Below are 11,734 nucleotides of genomic sequence, written 5' to 3'. Positions count from 1 at the left end.
TGAAATGGTGATGCGGAAGACACACAACAGGAAGCAGGACCCGTATGGTTGTTATTGTGGTTGGGCCATGGGCTTTGAGGGTGATCCAAAAATCATAGCAAAAAGCTAGGCGCTTAAAAGACCTTTTTCCCAACCTTATGGTATGGTTGGTATTTGACCCAAAAATCATAACAAAAAGCTAAGCGCCTAAAACACCTTTTTCCCTACCTTTTTTTCATCTTTATTAAATTTCCATGTCTTCCTTTATAGAGCACCCCACCTATTGCGGCACTTCTGCTGCTCAACCTCCCAACTTGCCTTGGCTATTATTCCATTATGCACAGGCACGTACTCCTAATCAAAACAAACCACTGTTACCATTTACAAGCAAACAAGTCTGTGGAAAGTAATCTGAGAGGTTCCTTTTCCTTCTTTTTTTTCTTTTTTCTTTTTGTGGTTTTGATAAAAGAGATTCCTATTTCTAAACCACCATATTACATTCCATATATGTTGAAAATGTGACCAACCATGCTGCTAACTTGTTTAGGTAGTGAATAATTTGCTTAACTGACTTGTTTTAGTGTACAATCAATGTTTTAGTGAGAAGTGCATATCAGTTTGCAAACAAGTTTTTTACTTGTAAACATTAGCTCATTTGTGCATGTTAGGGTTATTAGGACATAGAACAAGGAAGCAAGATGCATGAAATATTTTTACTTGCTCACAATCTTTCAGCAAGGGAGCTTATGGCTGATAGCTCATTTTACTTATTCATTCAATTAGAAAAAACAATACATTTATAGCCAAATACATCACCAAATACTACCTACTACCACTATTAATCATACTTTGAAACAAGTAAAACTTAACTTGCAGACAAGCTGATTATGTCAATCAACACCTAAAAACATCAAAACAATACCAACTTAGTTCATTTTCAACTAAGTAACTTAACAAAGTAACTAAACAACCTTGCTGTTACAGCAAGCATACGTGCTGTAGCACGTTTACAAGCTGCATGCACTTAATCAAAAATATAACAACAACATGGTTGGTCATTTTCAACACTGCAACAAGTAACCCACCTCAAGCTTCTAAATTAATTCTTTGACATTTGGTGTAGAGACAATAATGTGGCATTCAGAAGGTTTGACAAATTGATGTGTCGTTGAGAGCACCAAAAATATCCTATCCCTATAAAATAACAAAAAGAATAATATAAGGGAAGAAGGGCCAAATCTTTAGGGACTGATTTTGCACAAATTCCTGTTCCTCGAGATCCCAAGCAGAGTCGTGCCCAAGAAAAACGATCTACCTAGAAATAAAAAAAACAGAATTAAAAGTTTGGATAAATCAAAATTATGTAAATTGAAATTGAAATTGTAAAAATAAACAGAGTTGAGAAAAGAAAGTCTTTGATAGAGAGATTCCAACCTCCTGTTATCTCGATCCTCGAGTTTAATCATAGGCTTTTAGTTGATCCTTATTGAACAAAATAAGCCAATTATAGTGGAAGAGGACGCCTACGACCACCAGCTCCACTTAGATTTTAGACTTACGATTTAGAAGAACCTAACTCTAGCCAACCATCACTTTTGTGGGACCGTCTTACACTAGATCATCATTTCTCAATGGCGAATGTCACGCCATTTTGGAAGGAATAACCACTGACGCAATAAGTTAACGAACCAACTATGCAACTTTACCAAAACATACAAAGCAACCGCCTTTACACAAGATGAAAAGATCACTTTTGGAAGGACATGGACGAAAGCGTCAGTCCCGTAATGCGGAGAAACGATGAATACTCGTTAAGAAGGCTAAGTGCATATTCTAAGTCTCGACAACCTTTGGCTAGATGAGTTTAGTGGCTCATGCTTTTCGAGAAAAAAGAAATAAATTTAATAAAATGGAATTTTATTGAATAAATAATGAAAACAAAAAAAGCTAGAGCTTTTTGGGAGAGGAAGCTTTTACAGAAAAGATAAGTGTTAATTAATTTGTGTCACTCCATCCCCTATTTATAGTACTTAGAAAATTTTAAAAGATAAATGCTAAATTATATCTAAATAATCTTAACAATAATCCTAATATAATTAAAATTTAAATAGTCTTGTGTTTATAAAATCTCTTCTTTGCACTTTTGCCCTCAAGTCTTCCACACTTTACATTTTCAGCACCACTTCTTTCTTATTTCCCATATCGGTCCTTTTTATCTTTAAATTCATGCTTTTTACCTCCAAATTTTCTTTTGTCTTCAATTTAGTCCTTACAAGATAAAAACCATAAATAGCTCAGATTAGTAGGATCATACTCAAAATAAATATGTAATTAATACATATATAAAAATATATATTTCATAGTATTATCACAAACTCATCATCCACGGCTTTGTCGATGAAAGCCAATAGATTATCATAATAGCCATCAATATTAAGCAAGCCCACCTGCATATTTTTGGAAACATAAGTTTGGTTTCAAAAGAGAGGAACCAAAGGGCCTATAAATCAACTTTTTCTTTTCTATAATGGAAACAATAACATTATACATATTATTATTGCTTACAGGTTTGTCATGGATACCCAACTGAACCCAGGCTATCACTTCCAGTAACTCCTCCAAAGTTTCATACCCACCTGATACCCAACAAGAGAACAAAGTAAGCACTTTTTGGTTATATTTGTTGGACAGAATGGGTAAAGTACGTATGAATTTGGATATTATATTTAAAAGGGTAGATGGGACCTGGTAGGGCAATAAAACAATCAAAATGGTTGGCCATTGCTTCTTTTCTTTGGTGCATGTTGCTGACTGGTTTCACTTCCCCTACCGTTTCACCAGTTATCTATTTCTCCACATGCAACATACACTCAAGACATCATTGAAAAGCTAGACTCAAATCTCAAAAGAAAAAAAAAAGAAATTGATATGCACCTCTTTCCTCATCAGGGTTTTACGAATGATACTGTTAACAGGAATATAGCTAAATAACTAAAACTAGGTATCTATGAACAAAGTTACACTATCTTTTACAACAGAACAAGACGTTGAAAAGGAAGCAACACCCAAATCTTTGGTCATTTCATCCGTATTAGAATCTTCATCTGCACTTTGTTGAATGGCATTAGCTTCTTCTGATGATCTAATCCACTCCAGCTCTAATGCAACTTGTTTCATTGTAGGTCTTTTCTTTCCTTTGAAATTCAAGCATCTTTTGGCTAGCTTAGCAACTGCTACAACTTCTTCTTTTGCATTACTATTCATTACCATCGGATCAACAACGTTAAGCAAGGAATTCTCCTTCATTGAGAGCAGAAAAAAATTTGCCAAGCTTCTCACCACTTCCTTTGATTCACTTGAACTGATGGGTTTTTGTCCTGTTATAAGTTCAACAAGAACAACTCCAAAACTATACACATCACTCTTTTCTGTAAATTTACTTGATCGAAAATACTCTGGATCCAAGTATCCAAAAGTTCCTTGTACTCGAGTGGTCACATGAGTTTGCTCAAGTGCAACCGATCTTGATATTCCGAAATCTGACACTTTTGCTCTGTATTTATCATCCAAAAGTATGTTGCTAGATTTGATGTCTCGATGATAAATAGGGATAGAAGCAGCTGAATGCAAGTAGGATAAAGCATTTGCAATTTCAATTGCAATCCGTAAACGCATTTTCCATATCAGCGGGAACTCTTCATTTGGCTGATTTATGAAGTGATAAAGTGTCCCATTTGGAATAAATTCATACACTAGCAAAGGGACTTTTGTCTCTAGACAACACCCTAAAAGCTTAACCACATTTCTATGGTTAATTTGTGATAAAATCATCACCTCATTTATGAATTGTTCAAGCTTTGTTTTATCTATTATCTTCTCTTCCATCAATTTAGATTTTTTAACAGCGACAATGGTTCCATCCGCCAACATTCCTTTATAAACAGTTCCTTGACCACCTTGACCAAGGACTCGATTCTTGTTATAGTGGTCCGTTGCCTTTTCCAACTCCTTCGAACCAAATAGCCTTAGTTTCTCAATGTTACCTTCATTTCTAGATAATTGTTGTTGTAGAAGTAACCCTCCGTTCCTTCTAAAATATTTTTGCTTTAGCTTGAATTTTTTTCTTCTATCTAGTACTTTGTACAAATGCCATGTACCAAGTAGTGCAAATAGTGTCCCCAAACTTGTGCTGCAACCTATGTAGTATAGAAAACATATTTTATTAAAACAAAAGCTAAAATTGCATATTAATAAATAAAATGAAGTCATACTACTAAAAATAAGAAAAATAAAATGAAAGTTAGCACGTACCTATAATGACAGTCGAAATTTGATGTTTTTTGGACTTTTCTGTCAATTTTATGGGTTCACACATAACTCCCGAGTACTGATATCCATCAGGACATGATGACGACGACGAACACTTGTTGCCAGGAGCATCCAAACAAAGCATATAACAATACCTATAATAGGTACATGTATATGGTTGATCTGTAAACATTAATGAAATGAATAAAAAATAGTTAGATACATATATAATACATATTATATAGGATATACCAGAGTAAATAAAAAGTTTATAGTATAGTTGAGGTTCATGCGGAAAGTTCAAGTAGCAAAACAATGAAGTACGATACCTTGGCATATATCAGTAGAAAAGTTATTGTCGTCCTCATTTGTGCAAACACATAGATAGCTTTGGCCCAAGTTTTTCCAACAGTATTCATTATTGATGCTTGAAAGATTATTTGAACTGCAATTACAAATCCCACGTTTCAGTGTGGCCCATCGCAGTGTTGTGGGAACGTGCGTCAACGTCCAATTGCTTGTGTCATTTTGGTCTGAATTTATTGTCTCAAGATAACGTTTATCGACAACAAAAGCAGATCCACACGATCGTCTGCTGCTATGACTAGGATTAATCTCTTTCATGTTTACCGCGAAAGATCTTAGATCCGTAGGAATATCAATGGAGCAGGTAGCATTGGAAGTCACAGAATCATCACAATAAGGTTGTTGGCAGCCACGTGCAGGATAATTATCCTTTGGACTACGAAGAAAAGTAGCTAAACTGCCGCAACCTATAGAGACAAATCTGTTGAAAGAATGTGAGAAGGAAAAATGGGTGTCTGTAAGGTTGACACTAACCCCATTAGTTTCTCCATTTTTGTCGAGGCAACTGAAATAAGTTATTGAATTGTTCACGACAACAGTGCTTTCGGAGTTATCGGAAAATGAAATCTTGAGTAGTTGTATTGAAGTAATGGTCAGCATGCAGCAACCAAGACCATCGAAGGCTCAACATGCAGAAGTTGCTGGTTCATCTAGTCAGCAAGCTGTTTATGTTTCATTTTGTAATTTTAAGTTAGTGTAATGTAACTTAGTTGCTTTATAACTATGTTAGGTTTATGCTTGATGTAATTTTGATGTTGATTGAGCTGATAAATCAGCTTTGTTTATTTGTTCAAGCTAGTTAGCACAAGTTACTATGTGTATTAGTGGTAGTAGGTGAAGTTTAGGTCAACCTACTGTTTTGTCAAGATTGTAAACTTGTTTATGTATTGGCTTTGTGCCATTTTAAAGTTCAAGGAATGAATTCAACAAGTTTTCATCCATATGCTCTCCATTTTTAGTTTTACTTAAAAATCCATTTGAGTTTTCTGCTTTGTTTCTCCTACAAGTCACGAGACTTGCTAGACAAGCATCTTGCTGAAGCTTGCTGCTGCTGCCTCTTGCTCCAACAATTGGTATCTAGAGCCGTATTCTTAGAGGACCTGTTGTAGCTCAATATCAAAACGATGGCATCATCAGGTTTTTCACCAGCTTCACCACCTATCTTCAATGGAGAGGGCTTCAACATTTGGGCAGTTAAGATGAGGACTTACCTGCAGGCATTCGACCTATGGGAAGTTGTCAACTCAGATGCTGAGCCAGCACCTCTTCGAGCTAATCCAACAGTTGCTCAAATAAGGCAACACACTGATGAAAGAACAAAAAGGCACAAGGCCATGTCATGCATACAGAATTGTGTGACAGATGTGATCTTTATGAGGATCATGGCCTGTGAAACACCAAAGGAGGCTTGGGACAAGCTGAAAGAAGAATTTCAGGGGACTGAGAAAACAAGGCAACAACAGCTGCTCAACTTGAGAAGAGATTTCGAAAATCTCAAAATGAAAGAGGAAGAAACAGTTAAGCAGTACTCAGATCGGATTATGGCTGTTGTAAACAGCATAAGGCTCCTAGGAGAGCAATTCAGTGAAGCTAGAATGGTTGAGAAAGTCATGTCCACTCTACCAGAGAGGTATGAAGCTAAAATTTCATCCCTCGAAGACTCAAGGGACTTGACAACTATCTCCTTAACTGAGCTAATCAATGCCTTGTATGCACAAGAGCAAAGAAGAGCCAGCAGACAAGAGGAGCACCAGGAAGGGGCTTTTCAAGCCAAAGAAGCCTCGAGCATCAAAACTCATAAAGGCAAAAAGTTCTGGAAAAACAGGCCTAAGCCTGATGCTGCTAGGAGCAGTGACCAACTCTGCAGACATTGTAAAAGAGCTGGTCATCCAGAAGATAGATGCTGGTTTAGACCAGATGCAGTATGCCAACACTGCAAGAAAAAAGGCCATGCTGAAAAAGTTTGCAAGAATAGAAGCAAACCAAGACAGAATCAATTTCAGCAACAAAAAGCAGAAGCTCGAGTAGCTGAAGAAAGCAGTGATCAAGAAGAACATGTTTTTGCTGTGTCATGTGCAGCAAATCAGAAAAAGGGTTCAAAGGGCTGGCTTCTAGACAGTGGGTGCACAAACCACATGTCACCAGATGCAACTATCTTCAAAACCCTGGACAGAACCTGCAAAACCAAAGTAAAAATTGGAAATGGTCAGTTAATCAATGCTGAAGGAAGAGGAGATGTGCTGATTCATACCTCTACAGGTGGCAAAATCATTTCAAATGTACTTTTGGTACCTGAAATCGATAGGAACCTTCTCAGTATAACTCAACTACTTGAGAAAGGTTACTCAGTTGTTTTCAAGGAGAAAGAATGTCAAATTTTTGATCCAAGTGGATCAAATCTCATAACAGTCACCATGACTGATAAATGTTTTGAAGTAGACTGGCCAAATGACTCACATTCAGCCTGCATAGCCTCCACTGATGACTCGAGACTCTGGCACCAGAGGCTTGGACATGCAAACTACAAATCCATAGCCCGCATGGTCAATGAAGGTCTGGCAGAAAATTTCATCGATTCAGTGAAGAATGATGAGCTTTGTGAGATATGTCAGCAAGGAAAATTGGCAAGATTGCCATTTCCAACAAGCACAACATGGAGAGCATCAGAGAAGCTCCAGCTTGTGCATACAGATGTGTGTGGACCAATGAAGACTGAGTCTTTCAAAGGAAGCAGGTACTTTATTTTATTTATTGATGACTTAACAAGATACTGCTGGATTTATTTTCTAAAACAGAAGTCAGAAGTTCCATCTGTGTTCCTGAAGTATAAAGCTGCTGTTGAAACTGAGTCTGGTTGCAAACTTAGAGCAATGAGGTCAGATAATGGAACTGAGTACACCTCAGCTCAGTTCCAAGCCTACTGTGAAGAAGCAGGTATCAAACACCAGTTGACTAATGTGTATACACCCCAACAGAATGGGGTCAGTGAAAGGAAAAATAGAAGCTTGATGAACATGGCAAGATGTCTTCTGTTTGAGAAGAATTTGCCCAAAACTCTGTGGGCTGAAGCTGTTAACACAGCAGTCTATCTCCAAAACAGGCTCCCAACCAAGGCTCTGGCTGAAAAGACTCCATTTGAAGCCTGGTTTGGGTTTAAGCCATCACTGGCTCATCTCAGAACCTTTGGTTGTCTGTGCTATACTCAAGTTCTAGCTGAGAAGAGAAGCAAGCTAGATAAAAGAGCTCAAGCAGGGATCTTGATCGGCTACAGCTTGGTTAAGAAGGGCTACAGAATCCTAGAACCTGCTACAAACAAGATATTGGTTAGCAGGGATGTTGTTTTCAATGAAAAAGGACACTGGAATTGGGAGAAGGCTGAACCAGAGGCAGTGGCTGAAGATCTCGCAGTGGACCAAGTTGAAAATGATGAAAACACACCTGAAATGGATGTAGATGATGTTCCAATCAGAGGCACTCGATCACTGGCTGATGTTTATGAAAGAGCACAAGTGGCTACTGTTGAACCAAGTTGCTTTGAAGAAGCAGAAAACCAGGAGGACTGGAAGCAAGCAATGATTGAAGAAATCAAAATGATTGAAAAGAATCAGACCTGGAGTCTGGTTGATAAACCAACAAACAGGAAGATTATTGGTGTCAAATGGGTTTATCGAGTAAAGAACAATGCTGATGGTAGCCTAAACAAGTTAAAGGCTAGATTGGTTGTGAAAGGTTTCAGTCAAAGGTATGGGTCAGACTACCTGGAAACCTTTGCACCAGTGGCCAGGCTAGACACTATCAGACTGCTAGTTGCCTTAGCAGCACAAAAACAGTGGCTGATACACCAACTTGATGTAAAATCAGCATTTCTGAATGGATTCCTTGAAGAGGAGATTTATGTGGAGCAACCTCAAGGTTTCAAGGTGTCTGGCAAGGAAGAAATGGTGTACAAGCTCAACAAAGCCTTGTATGGCTTGAAACAGGCTCCAAGGGCCTGGTATAGCAGAATAGATGGCTATCTGACCAGTCAAGGATTTGAAAGAAGTCTTAGCGAGCCAACTCTGTATGTTAAATCAACTAGTGCTGAAACTCAGCTCATTGTCTCAATATATGTCGATGACCTACTGGTGACAGGAGGAGATCATGAGATGCTAAGCAGTTTTAAAATCAAAATGCAACAGCACTTTGAAATGTCAGACTTGGGATTGATGTCTTACTTCTTAGGCATGGAAGTAACTCAAGCTAAGAATGGGATTTGGCTAAGTCAAAAGACCTTTGCTATGAAGGTTCTCAACAAATTCTCAATGGAGAATTGCAAAGCAACCAGCACACCAGTTGCTGTTGGAGAAAAACTCTCGAGCCAAGATAAGCATGAAAAGGTTTGTGAAACAACCTATCGAAGTCTAGTTGGATGTTTGTTATATTTGACTGCTACTAGACCTGATATAATGTATGCTGTGAGTCTACTCTCGAGGTTTATGCATTGTTCAAATGAAAGTCATTTTAGAGCTGCAAAAAAGGGTTCTAAGATACATCAAAGGAACCTTGTCCTATGGAATGCAGTTTACCAAGGCTGAGAACTTGAAGCTAGTTGGATATTGTGACAGTGATTGGGCTGGTTCCTTGGATGACATGAAGAGCACTACAGGTTATGCATTCAACATAGGCTCTGCTATGATTTGCTGGAGCTCAAAGAAGCAGGAAGTAGTGGCTCAGTCGACTGCAGAAGCAGAATATGTAGCTGCTGCTGCAGCAGTCAATCAAGCCATATGGCTTAGAAAAATTTTGAAAGATATCAATCATGAGCAAAAGGAAGCAACTGAGATAATGTGTGACAACCAATCAGCAGTTGCTATTGCTAAGAATCCTGTTTTTCATGGAAAGACCAAGCACTTCAACATCAAACTTCATGCAGTTCGAGAAATGGAACAAGCTCATGTTGTTAAGCTGATACATTGCAGTTCTGAAGAGCAAATTGCTGATATTTTAACAAAAGCACTAAGTGTTTCCAAGTTTCAACATCTGAGAGCTAATATGGGAGTTTGCAACATGCTAACCAAGGAGGAGTATTGAAGTAATGGTCAGCATGCAGCAACCAAGACCATCGAAGGCTCAACATGCAGAAGTTGCTGGTTCATCTAGTCAGCAAGCTGTTTATGTTTCATTTTGTAATTTTAAGTTAGTGTAATGTAACTTAGTTGCTTTATAACTATGTTAGGTTTATGCTTGATGTAATTTTGATGTTGATTGAGCTGATAAATCAGCTTTGTTTATTTGTTCAAGCTAGTTAGCACAAGTTACTATGTGTATTAGTGGTAGTAGGTGAAGTTTAGGTCAACCTACTGTTTTGTCAAGATTGTAAACTTGTTTATGTATTGGCTTTGTGCCATTTTAAAGTTCAAGGAATGAATTCAACAAGTTTTCATCCATATGCTCTCCATTTTTAGTTTTACTTAAAAATCCATTTGAGTTTTCTGCTTTGTTTCTCCTACAAGTCACGAGACTTGCTAGACAAGCATCTTGCTGAAGCTTGCTGCTGCTGCCTCTTGCTCCAACAAGTTGCAAATTGATGCTACTTATGTAAGGTTTTGGCCCATCAGTAGTTTCCTTACAAGTCACTCTAAACCATTCATTCATGTAACAACCGGATTCTATTCCGAATGGGTATGAGATATCAAAATTCCCACAACTTCTGCTACAATCATCACGCTTGTAAGGTAGTGCTACACTTTTATCTACGTCAAAGCACAGTGCGGCTGCATAGAGATTAAAAACAACATACCAATTAATCAAAATTGAAGTCCGTGGCAAAATTTAATCAAACAAAAGAAAAAAAATAAAGAAATTAATAATGAAGTGAAGATAGTAGATAATGACCTTCCAAATCACATGGATTCCACTCGAGAATTGCAGGAACATGCGTGGTATTGATGCTTATCTTCCATGATGGTAATTGGTTAGAATCAAACAGGAAGGCAGATGCACATCTCTTTCTCCCTGCAGGGTTTTTCACCTCTGCTATGCTTGTTGTATAGGAAGTGAGCTGTTCCGAAATTAGAGCATAACAGCCACCGAACCCCAAACTCGGGTCGCCACAACTGTGCTGTACGCAGCTAGCGATTGGATCGATTTGATTGTTGCGAAAAACTGTAGCCAGATTGCCGCAACCTATAGATCCGAATGTGTTGTGTTGATTTGAGAAGAAAAACGGGGTGCCTTGTAGGTTGACACTTGATGGAGAAATGGTACTGTTGTCTCCTTTATCGCCGCAATTTAGATAAGTTACCGGATTGTTGATGGTGACGACTTTATTGTCCAGCCAAAATTTACCAAGTAGCTCCAGATTGATGCGAGTGATGAAAGGTTTTGGCCCATCAGCGGTTTCATTACAAGTTACTCTGAACCATGAATTATTATAGGCATAGCAACCCCTTTTTATTCCGAATGGGTACGGAATAGAAACAGTCCCGCATGTTTCACTACACCCAGAATCGCCTGCTTCGAGCGATGTTACCGGTCGTATAAGCCATGGTAGCTGCAGGATGAAGTAAAACACAAAACTAACGCCCATTCTCTCTTTAATTTCTCCCACCCTCGATTGCTAATGAAAATTTAGGTGAGTCTTTTAAGTCAATAAATATAGGCTGAAAGGGAGTGCGGTGGAGCAAATCAAAGGTATAAAGAAATTTCTTAGCTCTTGCTCGGTTAGAACCAGTTTTCTACTAATCAATTTTGACACCATTAAAAGAATTATGTAAAAAAAAAATCTCTTGAGATTGAATAAATTGATGCCTCTTAAAAAGGTTTAAGCAATTTAATTGTGGTAATTTTGAATGTGAGAAACTAAAGATGATTAATCACAGGTTAATATCTTCCATTAATTGTACATGATTTTAATTAGTATAATAATAAAATTTAACTTTTAATATCTCCATATTTTATCATTTTGACCTTAATTCTAAAAAATTATCAAATTTAATTTTAAAACGAGATCAATTTGTATATAGACATTACACAATTGAGTATTCCTCCCTTGAAAAATCAAAATTATCTGTTCTTTTTCTTTCAAGAAACAAAAGTCTTT

The 11,734-nt window shown here is 37.6% G+C and overlaps 2 protein-coding genes and 1 pseudogene across 2 annotated transcripts; all 3 read right to left on the bottom strand.

Moving 5' to 3' along the window:
* Window positions 1–243: 243 nt before the first annotated feature.
* On the bottom strand, window positions 244–2,925 carry LOC121214900 (cytokinin riboside 5'-monophosphate phosphoribohydrolase LOG5-like; annotated as a pseudogene).
* Window positions 2,926–2,976: 51 nt separating this feature from the next.
* On the bottom strand, window positions 2,977–5,220 carry LOC107934833 (wall-associated receptor kinase-like 2). The gene is made up of 3 exons (XM_041089402.1): window positions 4,617–5,220; window positions 4,291–4,470; window positions 2,977–4,175 (listed from the first exon to the last, which is right to left on the bottom strand). The coding sequence occupies exons 1-3, from the start codon at window positions 4,909–4,911 to the stop codon at window positions 2,977–2,979; spliced, it is 1,674 nt and encodes a 557-aa protein (XP_040945336.1). The 5' UTR covers window positions 4,912–5,220.
* A 4,683-nt stretch (window positions 5,221–9,903) lies between these two features.
* On the bottom strand, window positions 9,904–11,259 carry LOC107934831 (wall-associated receptor kinase 1-like). Its single transcript, XM_016867341.2, has 2 exons — window positions 10,528–11,259; window positions 9,904–10,406 (listed from the first exon to the last, which is right to left on the bottom strand). The coding sequence occupies exons 1-2, from the start codon at window positions 11,219–11,221 to the stop codon at window positions 10,042–10,044; spliced, it is 1,059 nt and encodes a 352-aa protein (XP_016722830.1). The 5' UTR covers window positions 11,222–11,259; the 3' UTR covers window positions 9,904–10,041.
* Between the last annotated feature and the right edge of the window lie 475 nt (window positions 11,260–11,734).

This window comes from Gossypium hirsutum, chromosome D02 (assembly GCF_007990345.1).
Source record: "Gossypium hirsutum isolate 1008001.06 chromosome D02, Gossypium_hirsutum_v2.1, whole genome shotgun sequence".
In the NCBI taxonomy this organism is placed as follows: Eukaryota; Viridiplantae; Streptophyta; class Magnoliopsida; order Malvales; family Malvaceae; genus Gossypium; species Gossypium hirsutum.
The sequence above is the reverse complement of the archived record's forward strand: the minus strand, read 5'-3'. Positions and strand labels throughout refer to the sequence as shown.